A 27,649-nucleotide genomic window follows, 5' to 3' on the forward strand; every position below is an offset into this window, starting at 1 on the left:
TCTGGACTGAGGAAGAATTCTGCCTTTAAAAGCCACACAGCTCACTAACAGCTGGTTTGTGTCATGAACCAGAGATTTCTCATCTTTATTTCTTGCTATTTCTGCCAATGATTTATTCTGCCTGCTGACAAGTAAAAATGTAAAGGTGAAACCTGCAAGACAAAGTTGGATAATTAGAAACATTAGCCTAGTAAACAACCCAAGCACACCAGATTGAAAAAAGAAAGGGATGCTCCATTACAAAACACATCCCCAGCCTTTAGTTAGCTGCTCTCATCTGAGGATATTGAAAGCTTATGCATATTAAGGAAAAGAAGCAGTCACTTGCTTTGTGCCAGAATTCTAACTATGGACCATGGTCATTGAACCCATAATACACATACACTGGCAAGAACATCCCAGTTTGGATTATGAAATATCTGATCCTTCCACATGATTCTCCCAAAAGCTACCACAGATTTCCTGTGAGGCAGAAATATGAAAACATATTTCAGATGTCAGATAACAATTATTTTAGTGCATGTGCCAGGTGCCTTATACAAATCTCAGAAAACTCACTTTCTCTAATATAGCATATTTAAAGTAGTATTTATATGCTAGGCATCTAATACAAAGCAAAACCTTGAATTATTAAAACAGATCAAATGAATAAATTATTAATAATTCATTGTCCCTTGGTTACTAAAAGAATAATTGCATTTCATCTAAATCCTTTTGATTAAAAGCTTTTATTAAACTCTGATTAAGCAAGGGCCATGGTGAAACTGCTAACCCAGCATTATGGTTCCTCAAGCTTCCTGCTGCCACTCAGTGGCTTCCTCATGTGTCCAGCAACCACATCCTAGTTTGCTTTTCTTCCAAGACACAGGAATACTATACTATCATGTAGTATATTGCTATCCTAAGCAGTAGCAGCCACCTTGTAGGATCTGAGGCCCAGATGGAGAGAATCACAGAGACCTAAATCTATCATACTACTCTGGTCTCCCTCTCTTTTCTCATGCCACTGGTCTAAGCACAGTATAAAACAATTGCATATGCATATGGACAAAGCCTCCTCACAGCCTTTGTCTATACTATTGCAAGGCTCTTCTATAGTAAAGGGATCTCTTTAATCTCTTCATCTTTACAGATGATGGATGGTAATACATTTCCTCTTAAATGTTTCTAAATTGTATCTTTATCATTTTAAATTTTGTATACATGGGGAGGGTGTGTGTGTATATCTGAGTCCAGGTGCCTGAAGAGGCCAGAGGTGTCAGAGGTGAAGAGGCCAGGTGTCCTGCTGCTCCATACAGCAGGAGTTACAGGTGGGTATAAGCCACCTGATGCTGGTACTGGCAATTGAACTCAGGTCCTAGTCTGTTCTTGGCCATTGAGTCTTCTCTCCATCACTGCTAAAATACAATTTGTATTGTGCCCCTGCTTAACATTACCTATGTAGAACCCTTAGCAAAAGTCAAATGTATGTTGATGCATAGTTTCAGCTATTTATGACTGTCACTAACAGCTATATTCCTTCTAAGGAAAATACAAGTATTTGAAATAGGTGATGAGACAGAAATTTAAATTAATGAGATGCTAGTTCCTACATGCTACCAGTCCTAGTCAAAATTTGCTTTGAGCACTATGAAAGTTAATACATGAGAAATGGTTGTTTATACGCACACAGCCACTGTAACTCTTGGCTGTGTACCACTAATGCTTCATCTCTAGATTCAGTATTTTTTAAATATACTGTGTTTGTTAGTTTTCAGTTCTTGTACTGGTCAAGGTGACTGACAGCTGTCAGACAGACATATATAAAGGCACAAAACAATCTCAAATTTTCCTTCAGATGGCTACAATAGCATTTCTAATTATCACCTGGAAAGCTACTCCCAGTTTATATAATTGTGTTGTGTTGATGATTCAACAGATGATTAATTTCTCTTGAACAGCTAAGCCTTCTCTTGATTCTCCTGTGAGATAGTATTTTATCACTAGTCACCTAAGCCAGGCATTCTTATCTTCTCACAAGTTTTCTCTGCTTGTTTCCCTCATTTAATCTATCCTGAATCTTGAATAATCTCTTTTGCCCATTCCTCTGCCTCTTGTGCTCTGGTTATCTGTTCACATCTCATACATAGTCTCTCTCTCTCTCTCTCTCTCTCTCTCTCTCTCTCTCTCTCCCTCTCTCTCTCTCTCTCTCAAGTTGTAGCTGCTTTCCTAAGCACCCCACCAAACATGTCAATTAAATGTCTTTAAAGTCACTGCAGACATGCCCCTCTGCATGTTGCTTTTCAACTTCTCTACCCTCTCCCCTTCCTGCCCAGCCTCATGTGGTTTTTCACACAGAATTGAAGGATTGCAGATGTCAAAGTCACAGAAGCCAGCCTCTCACCTGTCATCTATTGTAGTTTTTCAATATACAAAGATGGAATCTCGTAGAAATGAATGAGAATCTGTTAGATCTTTCCATATGTCTGTAATGTATAATATTGTCAGTGTATATTAGAGAGAGGAGACAGATAAGAGGAAGAGAGAGAGATAAGATCAGCATGAAGCTTTCTGTTTTCCTTTTGGGAAGAATAAACAGCAGCCTTCACTAACAAAACAAACAAAATATTGCCTGTGGCTTCCTTTCCCCAGCTATAGACAAGTCACATGCCACAGAGTAGGGATCCTAGTCCTTCAGATTTCTGGAAATATTTTAGCTATGTAATCATGGACCTATTCTGTCCATCCCTTCCCCTCTCTGTCTCCCCCAACCCATTTTGTCATTTCTTCCCTTTTTTCTTTTTCCAGTTATCAAGAGAGTGCTATTAGCCAGGATATATTTAAACCACATAGCCAGGAGATTTGTCCAAAATTTTGATCCATCTACTTCCCCCTCCCAAGTGCTGGCATCACAGGTGTGCTGCACACCTGGCTAAGGCTCTTATTTTTCTCTACTCTCCTTGAACAATAAATATGTACAAAGTACATTCCAGTGAGTTGCTCTAGACCACTGTTTATCCAAAACTCCCACAAATCAATGATCACAAACACATTCTTCCTTACACTGCAGAGGCTGCAGTCTGAGTGACATGGGGTGGGTTTGGCTGAGGTCGTTTTCTCTTTGGAGGTTTGCAACATCTCCTTGTGCTTTCACATGGTGAGAAGAGTGTAACAGAGCTACTTGGAGTCCATTTTTCAAAGATTATTTATCTCTATGTATCACACACACACACACACACACACACACACACACACACACACACATATATATATATATATATATATATATGTATGTATGTATGTATTTATGGATGCCAGAGGGGCTATCAGATTCCCTGAAGTTGGAATTGTTTTTATTTGAGAGCTTTATAGTGTCTTCTGAAAGCATAGGAAACTCTCCTCACCACTGAGCCATCTTCACTGTCCCCAAGGTGCATTTTAAAAAAAAAAAAGACACTAATCCCATCAATGAACACTTAACCATTATAAAGTAATATCTCACAAGGCCCCACTTCTCTTAGAGGTTAGGAACACATTGACTCTGGGAAGCACAGGCATTCAAGTTATTAATTTACCATACTTCATACCATCAAATTAGTAAAGAATTGAATCCATCACCCTACTCCATTCAAGGTCTCTAAGATAAAGTGATTGCCTTTATCAATTTGCCTTAGAGATTTCAGACCTGATCTGTCATTCACAATACATTACAATCCTTCCTTGGGTTTATAAAAAAAAAATAATAACCTACTTTCTGAAGTCCATTAGCCCCTTTGACAGAGTGGTAAATAGTCATCTTATTTTGAATGCTTTTCTTTAGTATACTATGACATAAAACACGGATTTTGCATCTTTGACAATTATTTATTTTTTGTTCTTTTATATTGTCCTGGTAATAGGTAATAAAGTCTATATAATGAGACAAATGAATATGCTCCTTTCTGGTTCTGTATAGAAGTATGAGGAATGGATGTGTGGCATCTCTATCTCACACCACTGTTCACACAGAAGGGAAACTGAACACAGAAATAATGGTAGATGGATACAGTGGCATCCAAATGCACATCGACAAAATATACACAAAGGCAAGAGTTGACTCGGTCACTTGCCTTTCTCACAAGTTGACTTACCACTACTTGGACAAAGAAAAGAAATTTATTCAGCCTCTTCATGGACACTGAATTTTAGTGAGTTGTCTCTACATGTACAGGTCACTGTGGGGACAAAACAGCAAGCCGAACTCCCCTGGGGCATTCAGATGAATGTAGCATTTCAGTTGTTATAAAAGCCCTCCACTTGGCCCAATCCACATGAACCACCAAGCTCCCACTCCATACCCTGCCTACCCTCACTCCATGCCCCACACTATCCTCCTCAGCCCCCTACTCCATACCCTCAGGAACTTCCTCAGCCCCCCCCATTCCATGTTCTACATGAACTTTCCCAGACTCAACTCCACTCTACTCCCCACAAGAACTTCTCCATCCCATACTCCATTCCCCAGAAACCACACTCTATACCCCAAGTGAGCTAGACAAGCACCTACTTCACTCCCCTGCATGAACCGCCCCGGCCATCACTCCACTCCTTCATGTAAAACTATCCTATCCTCGTGCTATTCCATTATATGGACCACCCTAGTCCCCACTGTTCCACTCCCACTTGAACAATCCAAATACCCACTCCAGGTCTCACATAAACAGCCCCTGCGCCCATTCCACTTCCCTCACATGAACAGCCCAACCCTCATTCTACTTTCTACCAGTGACTCTCCCAAAGCCCCACACTCCACTTCCCACTTAGGAATTTCCCAATCACCCTCTATTCTGTGCCCAAGCAAGTTTTGTTTGTTTGTTTGTTTTTGTTTTTTGTGGGTTATTTTTTTCATGTGATTCTTGGATTTTCCATGGAAATATTAAAATGAATAGTAGAAAACCTCTAGATCAAATAGAACTTCTGTTTTCCTCAAGAACAGAGAAGAGAAATAGTAGCCTCTGCTGTCCACCTTCTAGTCCATTTTTACATCAATATTTTTATGTTGTTGGTCCTCAACATTCATTTAATCCAAAGTGGGATGTTTATCAACCAGTTCAAAAAAGGTGCTTAGCTGGTGTTTTCTCAAAGTTGAGACTACTTTGGGAATGGGAACAGCTACCTCCCAGAGCTCCCCTGTCATGAGAGTGTTAAGGGTAAGGCAAAATGCAGAACTATCTCAAGTTAGATAGTATCCTTTTTATAGCTATGGTTTTCCCAGGAGTGACTGCATCTGTCTTCTTCAAATTGCTGAAAATAGCTGGCATACTTGACTTGCATCAGTTTGTATTTTAAAAGTCTACACAAAAGGAAATGATTTTATTATTGAGAAGTGCATAAGGGCTTTGAAGATTTCTATTTCCATTGCAATAAGTTACAAACATATGAGCAACTTGAAACAAAAATAAAATATACTTCGTTATATTAAAAATAATCCCTTGCTGGAAAGCCTGTTGATTTTATCATGCTGTCATAATAGAAGGCCTTCTGAGAGTATGCTTCCTGTATTCTATGTGGTAAAGATATCTTTCTTTGTCAAGTGAAAATATGTTTATTCTTATGAGAAACAAGTTCTTTGGAATTATGACCCTGTAGACAAATCAATTTTACTGTACACAACACATTTCTGTGTATTTTGTTTGTGCTATCTATTATATATTTTGGTGAGCTTTTGAAGATTTCTTGTTACTTTACTTCCCAAATTCTTAATGTGGCATTAATTTTAGTCTACTGAATAATGTTCTATAGGTGTGAATGCAGGATAATTTTATACCTATTAAAGAAATAGGCTATACTTAATACAAATATTAAATAGTTATTAATATTGTTATGATCTTTGACCAGGGAAGCATAGCCTTGTTGTAAGCCATCTTTCTCTACAAGATTCCAAATTTAAGCTTAAATTGAAATGGAGACAATGAGAGGGAATACCAGGGTATGGGAAATTTACATGGGGAGAATAGTTAAAATGAATTAAGAGGGAACACTTAAAATCAGGCAGAGGGATAGCAATACAACAATGAGACTGCCATTAAAAAAGAAAAACCTGGTTGGAATTGATGGCTTGGGATTGGGCTTAGAACTACCTTTTGTAAAGTTTCCATCTGATATCATCCCATTGGATATCTGTTGGATCTCCAAGCAGTGTTATAAAATGCACAGTTGGATGTAGACTATAGAATCCAGGGAGAGGTGAGTATGTAAATAAAACATCTTGGAAACATTTACAACCTGTGAGATGAGACCAGACCTGTAAGAGGGTAGACACAGAGAAGAAACCATGCCGAGGCCTGACTCTTGTACAAGCCAATGTGGAGAGTGAAACAGCAGATAAATAAGAGCTAGCACAGTGACTGATGGTGACTAACTAATACATTGAATCCTGACATCAGACCACATAAATTAAGAACCAAAAATTACACTTTGCTTTGAATAACAGAATCACAAGACTGGTGACTTTGATGATAGCTGAATTTGAGTTGTAAAACCAAGGTAAGATTATCAAAACCATGCTCTGTAGATGCCCAGAAATGCTCCTTAGCACTGAGAACTCTAGCCTGTAGGGTTAAGGTCCTACATAGGCACTAGCTCTACTTATCCATGTTCAGTGAGTTGTTTAGGTGTTATTTTCGGCAATATGACTTTGCTGTCAGTGTGTGGAGAGCAATAAATAACATTGGCAACAATCTTGGTTGTTTGGGGGATCCCATTTAACCCCTGTGATTGACAACTCAATTAGATGTAACCCATTCCCAATACTGCAACTTCATTAGGTGACAAGAAATGTCCACTTCCCCAGTGTTTGTAGATTTCATTTAGATTGCCTTTAATAATGGGTAACTATTACAAAGAGCTCCTTATGTTAGACTTCCATGTTATCCCCTAAATGTCCCTTTATTTTAGATGTTTCTCTCTATATGTCTTTCCTTGTCCCCCTCTGCTTGATTTTCCTGTTCTGGTCCCTCCCCTTCATCCATCCATAATGATCTATTCTATTTCCCTTTCCTAGGGAGATCCATTCCTAATCCCATACACTCTACCTAACCTCTGTGGTGCTATGGATTGTAGTTTGCTTTTCTTGGACTTAAAAGCTAATATCCATATAGAAGCAAATGCATATTTATCATTCTGGGTTTTGGTTACCTCACTCAAGACAATTTTCTTCAACTTCCATCCATTTACCTGTGAATTTCATCATTTTATTTTTTTAAACAGCTGAGTAAAATTCCAAATATGCAAATGTACATTTTCTTTATACATTAATCTATTGATGAGCATCTAGGTTTTTTTTCTAATTACTGACTATTATGAATAGAGCAGCAATGAGCATGGCTGAGTAAGTGTCTCTGTTGTAGGATGAAGTGTCCTTTAGGAGTGATCTTGGTAGTAGAAGGTACTCTTCATGCTACCAAAACAGAAAGGTAAACACCAGCCCACCAACCCTTTGATCTATGGTGGTATGCTAGTTCAGTGGTGATGCAAAGCTTGTGAGAGTAACCAATCAACATCTGATTTGACTAAATGCCCAATCCACGAGATGGAACCCATACATGACACTGCCTAAGTGACCAAGAATCTGATACTAAATAGCTCAGGAACTTAGGGAAAAAAATCAAATACTACTGTTCTATTAAAGAAATGTAGCAATACAATGGCATTTTCCCAACAACATTTTGCTATATTCATAGATCAGTGCCTTGCTCAGCCATCATCAGAGAAGCCTTCTCCTGCAGCAATTGACAGAGACCATAGCCAGATGATATTCAGACAGTGAGAGATTTTGAAACACTCAGCCCTAAACAGGTTGTCCTTATCAAATCCCTTCCCTGGTGGCTTCAGGAACCCTGTGGAAGAGGAGGCTGGAAGAGTGTAAGAGCCAGAGAGGATGGGGGAGACTGAGGAAATAAGGCCTCTTAAACACAGCATAAGTAAAGGACATAGAAACTTAAAATAGGGCAGCATGCATACAGCTTGCACAGGAAAAGAGGCAATGCCCCATTCTCTAACCCAGAAGCAATCTCCAATTGATAACCATTTGCAAATGAAGATTGTTTTCTCCAAAGGAGTCACACTGGGGAAAACAAACAACTTTTTTTCTCAACTTTTATGGATTCTCTATGGATTTTACATCCATCATGCATCCTGATCCCAAGTATTGCCTGGTCCTCTAGCTTATGCCCACTGCCCATGCAACTTCCCCCAAAACACAAAACAAAAAATTTAAAAGAAAAACCAAAAACCAAACAGCAATAGCAACAAAAAAAGAAAAGAAAAAATAGGAAAATCTTGTCACAGTATTGTGGCCTGTTGAGTCACAATTTACCCTATAGTCTTTCTTATAAGTGTTTATTGCTATGTGTCATTGATTTGGTTGAAACTCTGGCCTCCGCTACACCATCAATACAGGGTTCTCACTGGGCTCCTCTTGGATACCCTGTTATTGTCTTGTGTCATGGAGATCCTGCAGTTTGGTGATCTGTAGGTTTGTCCGATAACATGCTCCAATGGTTCATAAGCTGAAGTGGATTTCGGGGTGGGCCAATTCATCGTCCTGTTTCTGGGCATAGGTGGTAGCTGGGTTGGTCAGCCTGCCAGCTTTACCTCATCATCACTACCCAGGTGAGTCCTCCAGCACTTTTTCAGCTAGCTCACCCAATGCAACCTGCTGCAAGGAACAGGACAAGGTTTCCTGTTCTCCTGTCCTCAGATCTGGCCAACCCACACTGATATCACCAGGGCCAGTTCTACTGTTTTGTCCAGGTGAGGTGCTGGGTCCTCTCTCCTGACTGATGATGTAGGAGGGTCAGCTCTCCTGCTCTCACCCTCAGGGCTGTCTCACCTATGTCCAGACAATAGGGTCAGCTTTAGTGTGTTGCCCAACTTTAGTGTGCCCAGAGAGCACAGGGATACCTGGTCTCTGGACTGCAACTATGGCCAGGTGGGTGTCTGAGGGCAATGCTGCTGCCAAGGTCATGCTGCTCAGAGTGACCTCTGCTGTCATCCAGAACCATGGTGGTGTTAGGGCCAGGGCTGCTGCCATGGCCCACGTCTGGGTCCATGGCCCCATGGCAGCTAGGGTCTGAGTTGATGCCAATGGCTCCTGTTTCCACTGAGAGCCATGCACTGACTGTAATCTAGTCAGCCTCCCAAGATCACTTTGGTGTCCAAGGGCCTTGCTGCTATGAGGGCTGTACTGGCCTGGGTGGCCTGTGCTACCACTGGGGCCATGGTGATGTCTGGGCAGGAGCTGCTGCTGAGGGCCATATCTGGGTCCATGGTCCTGCTGCAGCTAAGCTCCATGATGATGTCCATGGCCAATGTAAGCACAGGGGTTTGTAAGAACCATAAATGTGGAAATCCCAGGGCTGAGCTGAGCTAGCCCTGCCCTTCACTGACCCTTGGATGGATGGCCCTGCCCTTGCTGAGAACAAACTACCTTTAAAGGGTAGGCTACATATCCATCAGTAGACGGCCAACAGAAAGCAAACCCAATGGTGTCTTTGGAGGTTCCTTGTTTCATAATGTCATGTCGGGGCTTTCTCTTTCTATGCTCCCTTTCTTTTTCTTTCTTTATTTTTGTGTTTATTTTGCTCTAACCTTTATCTTTTTAATTTTATCTCTATTTTTCTCTTTTTTTAAACTAACATCTCCTTTGTATATACATTATAGCTTCCAGTTTTGTATTTTTATGGAATTTCTGAGTATATGAGCAAGTGGAAGTGGGTCTCTCGGTGTTACCTGTTTCTTATCTTTCTTTGCTTCTTTTTCCCTCTGTTCAGTTGCTTTGTTCTATGTTTATGTGGTTTTACACTATAATTTTGTTATTATTCCTTAGAAGTCTTTCATTTTCTAATGAGAGACAGAAAGGGAGGTGAGTTCATATGTCAGAGGTGTGGAGAAGAACTGGAAGGCAACACCATAATCAGGCTATATTATCTAAAAATATGTTTTCAATAAGAGGAAAAATAAACACTAGCTTAGAAATGTAAAAAGTCATATTTTTATTGTCGAGAGTTATCACTTTGCCAATTTTTTGGTTGGTACTATAAATAAAGTCCCTTTCTAGTCAGTGAGTCATTTAATTGCTCACATGTAGGGAAAAAAGTAACAAGAAACATTGTTATGAGGGTTTTTGTTGAACATACATACTAAATAAATAAATGTAAAAGGGGGAAAAAAAAGAAAAGAAATACTTCCTGGCATCATAGGAAGACAATCTATTCTCTTTTGTGGAGCATATCTAAATCCTCTTATATTACACTCTTAATGCTTATCATACCCATGTGTTAAATTACTCACCATTAGTCAGCATGGAAAGAGTTTGAAAACCATTTGTGATACCTCGTGCCTGTAACCTCAGTCCTTTACAGGCTGCAGCAGGAGGATTTCACAGAGCTTACAGTCAGTCTGGGCCAAAAGTAATATGCTATCTCAAAAAAACAGTGTGTGTGTGTGTGTGTGTGTGTGTGTGTGTGTGTGTGTGTGTGTGTGCGCGCGCGCACGTGTGTGTGTGTGTGCGTGTGTGTATACATGCACACACTAGGAATACAGAATATATAATATTATCTACAATCCATAGCCCTAATACTTAGATGCAAGACTCTTAGAACTTATAACTTTCCTTATTTTAAGAACAAAATTGGGATACTTTCAGCATTTTGTCCTTGAAATATCTAAACAGTGCAAGCTTTAAAAGTGGGCTTTATTTTTACTTCACTCTTCCCACTGAAACTGATACTTACATCCATAATATTTACAAGCATGGGTCTTTAATATGTGGTGTGTTTATGTGTGGGTGTGGTGATGTTCATTTGTGTATGTACATGTATGTATGTGGGTGATCATGACTCCACATGCATACATGTTGAGGGCAAAGGTTAATATTTGATGCCTTCCTCAATCCTCATCATGCATATTGAGTCCCTCACTGAGACCCAAGCTTCCTAATTTGGCAATGCTAGCAGAGCGTGAGCTCTGGTTACCCTCCTGTTTCTGCTTTCCCCATCCTGAGATAGAGACATACTCCACTGTGCCCAGCTTTTTATGTGGGTTCTGGGAATCAGCACTGTTCCCCATGCGAGCCATCTCACCAGCCCTCAAATCTGGCTTTTAAATATACTTTTTTACTTCTAACCACACACTTGTCGATGTTAATGGCATTATTTTATAAGAGTAAATGGCTTTAAATGTTACCATTTCACTTGCCTTTCTTTCTTAAAAATCATCTCATCCATTTTGATTGCTGTGGAATAGCAATAGCATAAATCAGCACTAAGAACACTTGGGCCCACTAAAGAACAAAGTATAATACTGTTGCTTTTCAATGCCACATTTTAACCATAGCAGAATAGGAAGTGTTTATCATCTTATGATTTCCTGTGCCAATTTCTCCCATCCATTTTCCTTTCATTATTGTTCTGTAAATTTAGGGAACTTGTAGTACATTTCCTTGTGCAATTTCTCATGCATCTGGAGACCTCTCCGCCCAACCTGCCTGTCTTAAATACCTCATGACACTGAACATGAACTAACAATCATAGCCTTTTCCAATGAAGAAGTATGTGGTTTGATATCCAAAGAGGCAAATGGCATAAGGATAAAAAAGTGTGGCCTTGGGCACAGAACACTAGATATGGGTCTGCTGTACTTCTGATAGAACTAAAGGTTTATTAGCAACCCAAAAGCATTATTCATTATTACAACAAATCAATATCTGTATAACAACCAGTAAAAATTTCACATAATGCTTTTCAAAGCTATGGGGAAAGTGGGAATTAAGTTGTTCTGAAGAAGTTAATTTGCGTTTTTGTTTTCCTCCCACTGAATCACTTTGTTTTCATGAAGCAAATAATACATGTTTTCCCGGCTTCAGAGCTGGTAGTAAAAGCTAATGACATAATCTGAATATGGAATACAAGCCTCTTGCATTATTATACAGTTGTGCTGTCTCCCTCATTAAAATATGTATGTGTTTGTCGGATGAGGGAAATAAAGTAAACAATTTGCAAACTGTCATACCATTGTTGGTATCTCTGGACAGCATTTAGTAACTATCAGAACAAGAAGAGTAGAGTGGAGAGGAAGAAATCCTGTCCAGAATGGCCTGTGTGCATGAATAGCTCTATGCCCACAGGCCTGGCACATGGCATCTCTGCCTTCAGGGTGGTAGCCCTGTGTTTGAACCATTGGTTTCTACAGTGATGGACTATATTTACTGGTTGTGCAAATCATCTCTATTTCTTGTCAGCTATCTCCACAAGTCCTGACCTATATCCCAGAAACTCCTAGAACTTCCATGGCTCAGCACAATTAATCCCAATCCCTGAAAGTATGAAAGTACAGTGACTTCTTAACTGGTGAGGTCAGCACCACCCACATCTGTGGAAAGAAGCCACAGGGTGATTCTGGATGGAGGAATGGAGCTCAGAAAACCTTACGCCAAGGACCAATTTGGCATTCTACTGCTAAGTGATAATGTAAAGCTGTAAAATAACTGTACAAAGGAGAAGCTAACTTCAAAGTACAGACAACAAAATAAGTTACAATATACAAGGAAGTTTAACATTATAGTATATGACCTTTTCTGTCCATTTGTTAATTATCATACTTTAAAATTAGTAATTATGCCATTCATAGCATCTTAAATGTGAGTAGTAGTCACATGTAGTAACAGATCCTGGGAATTTTATTGGTACAAAGTCATCAATTCTACTTATTGTTAATCTTCTTATTTGATGGAAATGTTAAATAAGAAAAAAATAGGAAAAGGTTTTTAGAAGCATAGGTTTGGGATATGAAGGCAAGCGATTTCCACGTGTGACCCCCATTGATTACCAGGACAGATTCTGCTTGCCTGAGTGCTCAGGGGGCATTCCTTTCTTCCCTTACCACTCCATGACCTTCAGAAGGAACGCAGAAATAGCCCAGAAAAATAAAATAGATAAAAAAATAAGCACATACATTAATGCAGTTTTATTCAAGTATACTTGAGTGATGCATTTCCAATAAATAACCTTGAATATTATTTAACTACTAAATATTATGGTGGAATTTTCTCTTTCACTTGTATCTGTGGTCTTTCAGGTTCTTTTCAAATGATAAATGTAGCTTTCATCTATTAATTTATGCAAAACAATTACTGGTGACAGTGCCATGACAAAATGATAGTGTCAATAGCTTGCCAAGGACAGGAATCTCTTACAGTTCTGGCCTCTGGAGTCTGAGGACAAGGCTCTGGCAGGTTCATTTTGGCAAGGAGGCATCCTCTCATATTTGGCACTTCTGTTCTGTGCTCTCAGGTGGTGGCAAAATTTCTTCTAAGGCCTTTGCACATTTTTTTGTTCTGTAAGATGATTCTTCTTTTAGAGCCCAGGCTGTCCTAGAACTCTCATCCTCCTGAGTCTAACAAGCAGTGCTGAGATGGCAGGCCAGCCTTCTCAGGGCCACTTGTGACCTCTTTTGTAAGGACAATAATCTCACTGATAGAGGCTACACATTTGTCAAGGGACTCATTCCCAAAGCCCCACCCCTTACTCCCTTTTGAGTTAGTATTTTAACATATACCTTTGGCCATGCACACATACATTGGACACTAAGCAGTTAATCTCCAGTATGGAATAAGAAGTTATCGAAAAATATAAAAAAGAAGTGAAAGTTTTTATATTTGCCTGATAAATCTTTTTCCTCTATCATTGATTTATCAGCAACTCAATCATATTTGCCTTCTGTATATCTAATTGTGTATCAATACACTCAACTCTTTAACGTATATAGTACCACGGTAGTTTACTGTAGTCATTTTCTGAAATGAATGCTGAATTTGAAATGAGGCAATTAAGAAATATAGGTTCTCTACTTCTCTCTCTCATTTATGTTTTCTGACACTTGTTAGAGCAGTTTGTCTCACTGCAAGGGCCTTAGCTAAGAAGAGTCCATGCCCATGGTATCTCTCCAGAGGCCACCATAACCATCTTTTCTTTAATTTTCAGGCTGAGCAGGACAATGGCCACCCACTTCCTGCCTTTGCTAGTCTACACATCGAAATACTGGATGAAAACAATCAGAGCCCGTATTTTACAATGCCCAGCTACCAAGGGTACATCCTGGAATCTGCCCCAGTGGGAGCCACCATTTCTGAGAGCCTAAACCTAACCACTCCTCTGAGAATTGTAGCTCTGGACAAAGACATAGAAGACGTAAGTTCCATAAATAACTTTGCTATTGTTTGTTGATATCCTCTTCTTTTCTACAAAATAATAGCAGTGAATACCCAAAGTTGGCCTAGTGAATCTTAGTGCTATAGTTTAATTCTGTATCAGAGATATTTATTAAAGTGTGTTTCATTTAATTACTGCTCTTCAGTGCATCTGTACTGCACATGAAAACCATTGAGTTGTTCACTCAGTGCTTGCTAAATCATCAGGGTTATCTTTTGTGTGAATATACATTGAAAGCTGTTTGATATAGTTTGTGAGTAGGAAAAATAATGACATTGATAAGTGAATATAGAATCTTGAGAGCAGGACTAAGGAGGGAGATGCATCCTCACAAGAATGAGGACCTCAGCTCAGAGTCTCAGCACCCACATAAAGGAAGTCTAGCCAGTAAGTAAACTCTGGACCAATGAAAGACCACTAATAATAAGGTGTGGAAAAATACCAGATTTTGAACTCTGGCCTCCATGTGTGGGTGCACACCCATACACTGGCATGCGTTCATGTATTCCACACATACACAGAGGCAGGTGCACATGCACACCATATGTATCACACCACAACATACACACATACATATACCACATGTACACATTCATGTATCACACACATAAATAAATCAATAAAACAAAAGAATGTAAATATATCATTTAAAAATAAAGCCATTTCTGAAATCAGCCCAGAGTGGTATCTTGGTATTCCCCCTTCCATTGTGATGGTAGGTTATTAACCCATCATGCATGCTTGGGGCCAATCGACCAATGCATAATTCTGCTAGTGACTGGTGGGGCTTCTATTTCTCTAGGTTCCATCTGACTGACTTCTGGTCTTGTAGTATTGACCTTATTGGTACAAGTGGAAAATAGTTCAGCTGAACAAAATGAAAGTAATTAATCCCATTGGCCAGAGAGATTTGATATGAAGTCTGGACTGACCATCCATATGAGTCAACCCAGAATCCATTAGGAACTTAGAGAGGGAGAGGCAGAACAAGGAAGCTTAACATCATTTTTTATAACAGAAATGAATGTGACATCTTTGTAGCCAACAAGCTAATATTTAAAAGAGCAATGAAAGCAGGCTACCAGTGGAAGGGGGAAGCAAAGTAGAGTCATGAGGAGGCATCTGGTCCCAGGCTGTCCTGATTCCCTAAAATCTACCATGAACTTTTCATCTTTCTGTTTCTACCATGCAAGCCCTGGGATAACAGGCCTGCACCACAACCCCTGGCTTTAATTTTAATAGGCAAACATAAATATCACATTTGGCTAAATGGATAGCACTGCTCTGGAACATCCTGAAAGTTTCATCACACAGAGATTTATCACTGCAGTCACAAGGAGACACATTCAGGTTCCTTTTGTCAGCTGAGACTGACGACTCCCATGCCCCCTTGCTCCATATGCCTCTTCCCCCTAAATGTTCTCTTCTGCTCTTTGCCTTCATGTTTGTCTATCTCCTTCTTGTCTAACTCTTTGGTCCTTCTTTGCTTCTTCTATTCTTAATCTTGAATACATTTTTAATAACATGGTGACTGTCCCCTCTCTAAAATTCTCTTATTTCAGAAAGAGACATTGAGTGACTTTTCAAAAACTCAAGATATGACTGTGTAACACTTCTAAACTTTTATAGTATTTTTTTAATTAGACGTTTAGATTAGAATACAAACTAGGTTTCTTTGTACTTGAGATATGTTGAGACGTGTGTTGCTCTGTAGAGAGATACCCAATTCCACACACGTGGCATTTCTTATTACCTGAAAACTTTCCCATTTTTGATTTCTGAAACTTCCTGCTGACCTTCTCATGTTTGCCAAGCTATGTCTCAGCAAATGGTTTTGTTTTACTTTCATGATTTGAGGTGTCTCATCCTATTTTATATAAACTACTTTGGCTGGCTACCATTGTTTAATGTTTGTAATTCATCTTGTGCTTCCTCATTCAAGAATCTTTTTTTTTTTTTCTTCATAGTTCAAGCTGGGGTAGGTGTCCCTTTTTGTGTATTTCTCTAGCACACTTTCAACTTTGCAGTATCAGTCTTTCCCTTTCACTGAGCATAAATCTCTTCATGGTCGATCTCATACCATGATAACTTGTTTAGTCTTCACACCACTTCCCACCTCTTCATAGGTTTTGATAACTCTCCAATGTACTGATAAACTCAGACATGGTTGGAGGAATGGGGGCATCAACAATGAGCTTCACATACTGATACAGATAATAATACTGAGTTAGCTGATTCAGGTATTCACTGTTTGGCCTTTTCAATGGTTGGCCAACTGCAATTCTTAGAGAACTCTATATCATATTGTCATAAGCCATTTACTTAGAACTTATCCATGATTTTTAAATTCTACATTCACTGGAACACAAAATGAATCACGAATGGACATGAAATGCTTAAAAATGGATATTTGTCTGTTTAGATTTTCTTTCAAACTTTCTTTTTTATATTTTTACAAGAAATTAGTTCATTTCTAGGAGTTTCAGAAGCTGTACATTAACAAAAGTAAATAACAGGTTGTTTTACTTACTTTCAAAGTATTTGCTACCTTGTAAGTTCAATTTTCCCTAAAAGGGGCTAGAATTAGTGAGAATAGCCAGCACAAGGCAGGAATCTAATAAGACTTAAAGAATTTAGCAGCCTCAAGAAGATTTTACCAATATCAAAAGTGATTGGCCTCAAGCAAGGGAAACCAGGGCTCACTGCAGGATATTTCTTTGGGCTGATTCAGGAACAGTTAAGGCTAAGGCCACATGATAACTGTATCTGTTCCCGCAGATGGTAAATTACATCCTACAGATGGCTTTTTCCTTCTACCAAGAACAAGTCAGACAAGATTTTAGGAAATGAGATCCAGGCTCGCTGAGTTATGGTACTGTTCATAGTATGGACTCTGAGTTTAAAAACTCTGACCATCATCGTAAGCCTGAAAAATTACAAAAGAGAACATCCTCATATTAGACTTTATTTTTCATAGATCAACATGCACATGCACACGAGATGCTTACATCATTTATCACTACAGTCAGCATAGTTTTGACATAGTTCTTCCTGGAAGAACATTAAGAAATGCACAAGGTTTAGAGCAGAACTGAGACCGCTATGCTTCCAAGGACAAGAGCAGAGCCAGGAAAAGCGGGGCATTGAACATTTCTGTCAGAACATGAGGTGATAATCAACGGTTATTCATTAGCTGTTTAATGGTAGTGATTCACTAAGGACCAAGTGTAAGTGTTGATGTTTTAACATATTTAATCAAGATAGTTTTCAAGGTATTATATACTTACAAGTGGATACTTATAAAATGTAATTCTGTCATATATATGTCAAAGTGCTAAGGAAAAATGTATAACTCATACTAATGTTGCTAGTTGAAGAGAACTTCATTCTTTTCACTTATTCTCTCTACGATTGTGTATTTATATGCATCAGGTAGGCATGACCTTTATGCTTACCATGTTTATTTTGTGTCTGATTTACATATAGGTGCCACCTGGTGGAGTTCCTGTAGGTATTAGTTTGTTGATTTTGTGGTTGCCAGTTGCTGTGGATCATTTCTAGTTCTTTTTCTTTCCAAATAAAACTTTATTATCACTTACTAATGTAACAAACACTATCTTAATGTTATTTAAATATTGATAATGTCTTAGTCTGTTACAGACATTGGAAATTCATATTGGAATTTCTCTTGTATAAGGTTCTAAATTTGAGATGGAGTGGTATTGATCTAAGTACTTTAGGACTCTATAGCTAATTAAAACTGACAAGTTAGATTGGATTTTTGGCATTTCCTATCATTCTCTGTCATGTGTCTATATGCACATGAATATGCATACTGTGTATGGGCACATATATAGACATGTATTTGTGCACATATGCAAACATGCATATTGACTTGCATGTATGTGATAATATTTGATTCATTAAGATGTCTGTTTTTACATCTTACAATCATGTGAACACAGACCTATGCAATGAATGTTTATTGATATTAAGAAATTCACTTAAAAAAGTGAAGTTCATTTTAGAGTCACATAGACATGCCTGCTACATGAACTCTCCAGGACTTATTGGAAAATGGGGTCAGAGTACTTGTTTATGTGGCAAAATATGTCTATTCATATCTTATTCTATGAAACCCAGGAGCCTAGGCTCTTTTATGTTCCAAGGCACCACTGTTTCCTGAAGTTGACTCTGAAACTGTATGAAAAGTCAATTATTCTTATAAAATCAAAACTGTGATATTATAATGAAGTCTGTCAAAGGAAGACCTGTATTTTATGAGAAAAGGGATGTTTGACTCAATCTACAGATTGTTTTTTGCCAAACTTTTGGCATATTTAAAACGTTTCTGGCCAATCAAGATGAAACTTCTACTTAACATGTTCTTTTTTAATTTTTATTTTATTTTATTTTATTTTGGTTTTTCTCTGTGCCTTTGGAGGCAGTCCTGGAACTAGCTCTTATTGTAGACAAGGCTGGTCTCTGGTCTCGAACTCACAAAGATCCACCTCCCTCTGCCTCCCAAGTGCTGGGATTAAAGGTGTGCGCCATCACCACCCAGCTTACTTAACAAAATTCTTAAAGCACTGGTGTTGTGTTTGTGTTAACACACATGCACTGCAGTTTGATACTGATCATAGCATTTTTGTTTGTCATCAAAACCATAACCTATTTTATAACTTACTGTTAACCTTCAGATCAATCTAAAATATTAACACTTAAGTGACCAATTGCTCAGTATTCTCAACTCTGACATAAATGTTTGTTCTTGAATGATCACTAAGGTATTTTGTGATAATATCTGTGCATACATCACAGAGGTTTAAAATGTTCCTGTTCTAAATAAACATAAAAGCTCTGTTGTAGTGAGAGATTAAAAACAGAACAGAGCAAAGTGAGCTGAAGTGTATTATGTGACATTTCGAGTTCATATAATGCAGTAGTTGTCAGATCTAGGATACACTGTCTCATCTATAGTCAGTTTCCACTGGATGACTCAAGACACTGATGCTCTGAGATCATCAGAACCTCTTTAGTGTTAACACAGATGGAGAGCTGTGTGTGCTCATTTCCAATTAGTAGCATCTGATATTGAAAAATCATTGTATCGTCACAAAATCAGTCAAAGAAAATGGTGCCATTTGGAATTTGTTATTTTACTACAGTCACATAAACATATGCAGAGTGACAAGTTAATATTTATGGAAGTATTGTCTCAGTGCTGGCATGCAAATGTATTAATGAGTGTTTTTCACAAAGCTACAGTCAATGGAAGAGAATAAATTGAAAAAAAAAATGTAGACACAAAGAGAGAAGAGAGAAGATGTGAACCAGAAGGAAGAATTATATCTTTATTAAACAAATATTTTGTCAAAACTTATGCATCTTCATCACAGGAACCTGGAGTCCTGAGTAAAATGTCCCTGGTATCAATATTAGTAACACATCAAGAGAACAGAGAAATAATGTGAACTTTTAAATATTAAAATTTAATAAAATTTAAAATAACACTAAAAACTGGTAAACATTCACATATTTATAAAACTGTAAACTCACTATTTTTATCATCTTTACATTAATAATTGAATTTCATCAAATTTTATACTGATATTTGAAAAAGAAAGAATTTTTAAGAAGAATGTGGATCAAGATATAATTTTTCATAAATCATTGCACTTTTAAGAACTAACATAATTCCTCAATCTATTTAACCCATATGCTAGGCATACCAAAAACCTGTTTGAAGATATCAGAATAAATTCTTGGTTCTTATATGCTAAAGGATTTGATTATTTGAAAATCAATAGACAAAGTCTCAATAATACTCCTCCTTTATTGTTCTGAGATGAAAATAGAACACCAACCTGACCCCCCCCAAAGCATGAGAACAGAAGTACACACAGACAAATCTCAATGCATACTGTGTTGTGGGGCCAGATGAATAGCATTCATTTTGAAGATATTTGAAATATACACAAATAACCACATAGGGAAAAATCTACAGAAGAAAGCGTGTGGTTCAAATTATCCCTACTTTTCTATAAGTACTTATTTTCTCCTTCTACACAAAAAAATTGAAAATGTAAGGTCTTATTTTTCCCCAAATTAACATGTGTGGCAATCTCATGCCCTGCAATCTATGATTAATACTTAGTAAGAGACCTAGGAAAGAGTTCTTAAACACACTGCACATCATACTATGATATCTTAAAGGGACCATATGTAAACATACTTGTCTCCTGTATCACCCAGTTTTATAAATGTCCAGGACACTGGATTCCCCAGATCCCCTTTGATTCCCTCCAGCTCCTTCCCTGTCCACTTTGTAAGGCCCTTACCTTGTGTCCATCCGTTCTCCAAACAGCAGAGAATGGTGGCTTACCATTGAAGGGGGAATGGGCAAAGCTATGAAGGGTTTTCAATGCTATGCTAATTGTCTTAGTTGTGAATTAAAAAAAAATCATCTATACTATAATTTTCTATAGGCTTTTTGACAGGCACAAGTGTTAAGTTTACATATATTTTCTAGCAAATCATCTGAAATATTTTAATTAAAATATTGTGTTTTCCTTTGAAGAACTTTACACTATTAAAATGAGACAGAAAAAGCAAGCCTAATATTTATGGGTAATGAATAATGCATCACCAATTTTATTCCTGTTTTACATTGGAAGTGAGAGCAACACAATAGCATGCATATGTTCAGTTTATTGCTACAAATGAAGTGACTATAAAATTTTACAGCTGAGATTCTAGGCTCCAACTTTTCCTTTCTTCCTATTATTTCTTATGTCTTGGATCCAATAAAGCACAGAAAATTTTATATTAAATGATCGGCAGAAGTACATTCAATTAACTTGTTTCCTGCTCTTTTTTGGTGTTGTCTTTCCTGTTTTATATTAATTGAGCCAGCAGTCACTATTCCATGGCCCATGTTGTTGTGTGTCTTTGGTTGCTTGTGAGTAAATGTACTTGAATATCTCTTTTCCTCTAGAGATATTTTCTTTAATGTAATGACATTATTTATAATAAATTTCAAAACTTAATTTCCAGGCAATAAATTAGAAGTCCATTGTATGATCACCATTTTTAAGTGATGTATTTTCTTTCAAAGACAAAAGATCCAGAACTCCACCTTTTTCTGAATGATTATACCTCGGTCTTCACTGTCACACCCACCGGCATCACCCGCTACCTTACCCTGCTTCAGCCTGTGGACAGGGAGGAACAGCAAACGTATACCTTTCTGGTAAAATATTTCCTATATTTATACTCTCATATTTGAAACTGATATTGAAGTTGATAAGGCTAATGATTTGTGGGGGGAGCATGCAATGTCAAGAAGAAGAAAAATATTAATACTTTCATTTTTCCCTTTTACTCTTTATAAATGTGTGCTGTTGGAGAGTAACAATTGGAAAATATGCCTTTGAAGAGTACTATTATGATTTACTCACTAGAGAAGAATATTTTTCTAGCTTGGCCTTACGGGAGTTATTGATCTAAATGGAAACCCAGCAAATAAAGAATTTGCTTTAATGTTTGTGATGTGGATGTGTAACATGAAAAATATAAACCCAGAAACAGATATTGGGGTTCAAGCTGATGATCAGATAAACAAAGCAGCCTGGCCACTAGCTCTCACCTCTGCCTCAGACTGAAATGGGTAATCCTGTTTCCACTAATCCTCAGAATGCAATCCAGACTGCTATACTCTCCTCAATGTGTCTGGAAACTAATCTCTAAGACTGATTTGGCTTCTTCTGTTTATACCTGTCAGATCCTGAGATTAAAGGTGTGTGATCCCAAATGCTGAGATCACCTTTCTGTGAGCTGTGTCTCTTTAGGACTGGATCAATTATGTGTAGCTCAGTGTGGCCTTGTACTAACAGAGGTCCATCTGCCTGTCTCCTAAGTCCTGGTATTAAAGGTGTGTGCCACCACTGCTTGGCTCTGTGGCTTGTGGCGATCTTTGCTTTCTGTACCCTCAGGCAAACTTTAATAAGTCACCACATGGGTGCATTTTCAATTCCACTGCCGTCTAAAGCAGGTGACTCTTGATTGATTAGCGATGTATCCTACCTCCAGAGGGCACCTGTTGATGTGGGACGGTGCTCCTGGCATATACTGGTAGAAAAAATGAGTGCACACAGGAGCCCAGCACCAGACAGTATCTGCACCAGATGTCAGTAATACTGAGACAGACCTTAGGCTTGACTTCTTGTAGGGATAAGAAAGATCATTAGAAATGTGTTTTGTAGCTATTTATCATGGTATAGGCTATAAATGCACCAAACACTCACACATCATAGAGATCAGAGCAAGTTTAATTATATCCAAATTTCCAAATGCAGCATAAGAGAAAAGTGGATGATACAAGAGCACAGGTTATGGGACTTACTTAGGAGTTTATTCTGGAAGAGCCCATGTAGCATGTGACTGTAGCTTCCAGAAAGCTCCATATGACAATTACAACTTAGATATGTAATAGAATTTTGAAGTCATTCAGGTAAGATGGCCAACAGATGGCTACAACACCAATATGTGTTAGGTACTTCTAAATTGTCAATAAAGGAGGCAATTAAGATAGTATGAGTAATGAATGGTGATGAATCATTTATGTCACCATTTTACATATTAATAGAATATTGCATTGCATATCTAGGGCCTGCAATTTCTTAACTAACAATGCTGATTGTGAAATAATTGTCTTGTATGCAAATTGTATGATCATGAACAAAAAAATTTCAGTTATATATATTAGGTATTGAATTGTAACTATGACTGGGGGGTATAGCTCTGTTGGTAGAGTACTTGCCCAGCATCCATTAAGTCCTAGGTTCAGTCCCCATATTTGCATAAATCAAATGTGGTGGTGCATGCCTATAATCCTATTAGGAGACAGAATTAGGAGATAGATGATCAAATTCAAAGCCATTCTCAACTATATGAGTTTGAGGTCTGCTGGAGCTATAGGATTCCAGTCTGAAAAACAACAGCAACCAATGTATTGAACTTTAAAGTGTCAGCAATGTCATTGGTCCACTGTAAGCTTCTAAAACCTTTCCATATCTTATTATTTAAAAATTCTTGTACAAATGTGGAGTCCTCAGTAATTGCTTCTTTTTTTTTTTTTTTTTTAGATCAGGAGGGCAGATCAGTCAATACTGAAATACCATGAGTTTTTTTTGTCACAACTCTTATATCCCTTAACCAAAAAGGGGAACACAGTATCATGTAAATGGAAGAGACTTTTCTTTCTCACTTAGTCTAAGGGTTCAGTAGCCATACCTTAGCTCCAACTTGTTGTTCCCTAGCCTTGAGGTCAGGCATAGCCATACCTCAGATTCAAATTCTCCTTCCCTAGCCTTGACAGTCAGGAGTAGCCACACCTCAGATTCAGGTCTGTTGTTATTTAGACTAAGACCGACAAAGCAACCTTCTATAGCCACACCTTTGACCTTTAGGTCTTGTGATTTGCTGACAGCTTTAAACTCTGTCCTTGTGCCAAGATGGAGTGCAGCCATCTTTATGGGCACCCACAAATTCCCTCTTCTTAATATAATTAAAAAGTACCTGTGCTTCTGCTACAGGAAAGATGAATGTGTCTGTCTTAGGTAGTCTTCTTCAACCTTCCAGCCTTATCCGTAATGGGAAGCACACATTCCATCATGTATGTCCTGTCTTGGGTAGCTTGAAGACAAAAAGACTTTATCCATCTCTGACTACCAGCCTCTGTAATAAACTACATTAGGAGACAGTGCATAGCTCGATGCCAACACACCTGAGCCAACTTTTCATCGAGAGTTCACAAGCAAGCTCGATAATGCATATGCTTGTGTGGCTACAGCATCTCCTGAAAAAGAAGTGGATGAATCAAGATAAAATGGCCTTTTAAAATTGGTCTGAGATGTCTTGAGTGAATTTTGCTATATCAAAATCTAAATCTGCCTATTTAGTTGCATTGTATCTAAAGATTCATAAGCACCATGTCTAAATCTTAACAGAATGAGTTGACTTTTTCATCAATAGCATATCCAGTATAGCAAGGGTTGTAAACATTGATGATTCCAGTATGCTTATTAACAATTGACACATAATTGACTAAATTACAATTCTCAAAATTTCAATTCAATCAAAGGACAATAAAATTTTCCCATGGTGAAGTATGAATAACTGCCCAATTCTAAACCCTTTCTTTTTCCCTCTTTAAAGTCCAATGCACTGCTGCTTATAATTTCCAAAGATAAGTTTGAGATACCACAGCCCTTGAATACTAAAGTATTAACTTCAAAACTTTTGTTCATTGTCTGCTCAAATACTGAAAATGGACTTTTGCCCAACACCACATTCACAATAGCTTTCAGTTGTCCCAAGATGTAGTGTAGCGAACTGATCAGTGCAGCAGGTTTGTTGAGAAACTAGAAGTCTCAAACCAAACTGAAAGTCTCTAATCTCATTTCCTTCTGAAAATCTCGACCAATTGTTTTCTTTCTTTCTTGGAACCCAGGTTCAGCAAGTCTAACTCGAATTGGCTTGGATAGGTTAACAAGGTGGTCTCAGGTCTGGTTTCCCTCTATTCTACACATCTCATCAAACAGTCTGGCAGCCACCGGGCTTCATTTTCTTCCTGCGAGAAAACACAAACATGCCCTCAACCCCATATTAGGACAGGATCAGGCCCTTTCCATTGCTTAGTGCATGGATCTTTCCATTTGACTTGAGCAAATGTAGTTCGAGTTCCATCATACCAGAATCTGTCCGCAGCAGATTGATCACCACAGGCATCCACATTTAACAAATTTAAAATGAAGAGTGCATGATTTAATGAATCATGCAGAGACTTGGGGGCACAACTCCCCTCTCCTTATCTTTAGAACTTGTGTTTTCTTCTTCATCATCATCTTCTTCTTCTTTTTTATTTTTTATTTTTTTTTTGTTCTTACTCCATCCCTCTCTCCCTACCTCGCTCCTTCCCTCTTTCCCTCCCTCCCATGCCCCTGACCACCCTTCCATCCCACCCACTCCCACTCCACAGGGAGGGAAATGCCTTCCAGGAGAGGTCAGCAAAATCTGTCAAGTCATTTGGAGTAGGGACTAGGCCCTTCCTCATGCCTCTGGGTTAAGGGAGTATCCCTCCATGCATGAGGAATACATCCATGTTCCACTGTCAGAGGTCCCTTAGACTGTCCAGGCCTTCTAACTGAGACCCATGTTCAGTGTGTCTGAGTCAGTCCCATGCTGGACTCCCAGCTATCAGTCTGGGGGACTGTTAGCTCCTCCTTGTTCAGGTCAGCTGTCTCTGTGTGTTTCTGTAGCCTGGTCTTGTCTTCCCTCTTTACATCTGGATTCCAGTTACACTCAGTGTTTAGCTACTAGATGAAGGCTCTATGGTGGTGGAAAGTTAGTAAACAATCTCATTATCAGAGAAGGGCATTTATGGTAGCCTTTCAACTGTTACTCAAATTGTTAGTTGGGATCAGTCTTGTAGGTCTCTGGACATTTCTCTAGAGTAAGTTTTCTCTTCAAACCTATAATGGGTCCTTCTTTTATGGTATCTCTCTCTCTCTTTCTCTCTCTCTCTCTGTGTGTGTGTGTGTGTGTGTGTATGTATGAATGTCTCTCTCTCTCCTCTTGTCTTTTTTTTAGTCCCATGTGCTTTTCTCTCCTCCCCTTTTATTTCTCCTAGCTCCCTCTTGACTCACTGCCTCCCCCCCCATATGCTCAGGAGATCTTGCTCCTTTTCCCTTCTGTGAGGGACCTTGTATGAATCTCTTAGAATCCTCCTTGTATCCTAGTTTCTCTGGCAGTGTGGATTATAGGCTGGTGATCCTTTGCTTTATTTCTAAAATCCATATATGATTGAGTACATACCATGTTCCTCTTTTTGTGACTGGGTTACCTCATTCAGGATGGTTTCTTCAAGTGCCATCCTCTTGTCTGCAAATTTCAAGATTCCATTCTTTTTGTTTTGTTTTGTTTTTTCCCCCAGAGTAGTATTCTATTGTGTAAATGTCCCACATTTTCTTTATCCATTCTTCAGTTGAAGGGCATCTAGGTTGCTTCCAGGTTCTTGCTATTACAAATAATGCTGCTGTGAACATAGTTGAACAGATGTCTTTATTGCATGGATGTGGATCTTTTGGGAATATGCCTAAGAGTGGGATTGCTGGATCCTGTGGTTGACTGATTCCCATTTTCCCGAAGAACTACCATATTGATCTTCAAAATGGCTGTACAAGTTTGCAATCCCATCAGCAGTGGAGGGGTGTTCCCTTTTCTCCACATCCTCTCTAGCGTAAGTTGTCATTGGTGTTTCTAATTTTAGCCATTCTGGCAGGAATAAGATGGTAATTGCTCTTGACACATTGAAACACTTTAGATATTTGTAATTCATGTCTTACTAGTTCATTTTATTGAAAACAAAGCCTAGCATATTTTTAAATCACATTAAAAATGTATTAGTATGTTAGAGTAATTTCTTTGTTCTTATGTTCATGTGTCCTCTCCACTAAATCTGTTCTGTTTCTCCACAGATAACAGCATTTGATGGTGTACAAGAAAGTGAACCAGTTGTGGTCAATATCCGAGTGATGGACGCAAATGATAACACACCAACTTTTCCCGAAATCTCCTATGATGTATACGTTTACACAGATATGAGTCCTGGGGACAGTGTCATTCAGGTAAATCCACTGGATGGTTGATGAACTTGCAGAAGCCATTCCCAGAGCATCACACACTGTTCTTCCTAGGAAATAAAAATTAGATTCAGATATACAAATGGCACAGCTTTAGAAAATTCTAGTTGATGTTAGTGTTTCAAATAAAAATGGATATCCTGGGCTGGAAACAGGATGGCTCAGTGGGTAAAAACACTTCATGCACAAAGCTACATGTCCTATGTTTGATACCCAGAAACCATGGTAGAAGGACTGAACCACATCAAGAAATATTCATGCATATACACATGCATTCATATAACACATACACTAATAGTGAACATATAAAATATATATGGGGTATGAAGTAACTACTACATACTAAAAATTGTTTGACCTGCTGATATTTTGTTTTTTTTTTAAATATTAATTTACTGAATATGGTAAATTGGTGTTTCAGTACATAATTTATGTGTTCAAATTACCTTTCACTGTTGTGGAAATAGGCTGTTTCCTTTGTTGAAAAACATAAAAGATTGCATTAATTTATCAGTGGATTTATTAGATATTACATATTAGATATTGCATACCTGGATTAAAATGAATTTAGTACAGGAGATAAATTTTAGATTAAAGAGTAAATGGTTCTTTTGAAAACATGTGAGTCAGACATAATTATGTTCTCTGTTTTATTTTTTACATTTTATATGCTCACATTTAAATAATTACAAGCCATTGAAAATTCCTTTAGTATTG

At 38.2% G+C, this 27,649-nt stretch overlaps 1 protein-coding gene across 1 annotated transcript in view; it reads left to right on the forward strand.

The window, feature by feature from the left end:
- The window catches only part of Pcdh15 (protocadherin related 15), a 586,560-nt gene that overhangs the window by 287,154 nt on the left and 271,757 nt on the right, over positions 1-27,649 (forward strand). The window contains exons 11-13 of the mRNA XM_051186893.1: positions 14,001-14,207; positions 21,346-21,480; positions 26,768-26,917. Of these exons, the coding sequence (XP_051042850.1) occupies positions 14,001-14,207; positions 21,346-21,480; positions 26,768-26,917 (492 nt within the window). The remainder of the gene's footprint in view (positions 1-14,000; positions 14,208-21,345; positions 21,481-26,767; positions 26,918-27,649) is intronic.

The sequence above is a fragment of the Phodopus roborovskii genome, unplaced genomic scaffold (assembly GCF_943737965.1).
Source record: "Phodopus roborovskii unplaced genomic scaffold, PHOROB, whole genome shotgun sequence".
NCBI classification, from domain to species: domain Eukaryota; kingdom Metazoa; phylum Chordata; class Mammalia; order Rodentia; family Cricetidae; genus Phodopus; species Phodopus roborovskii.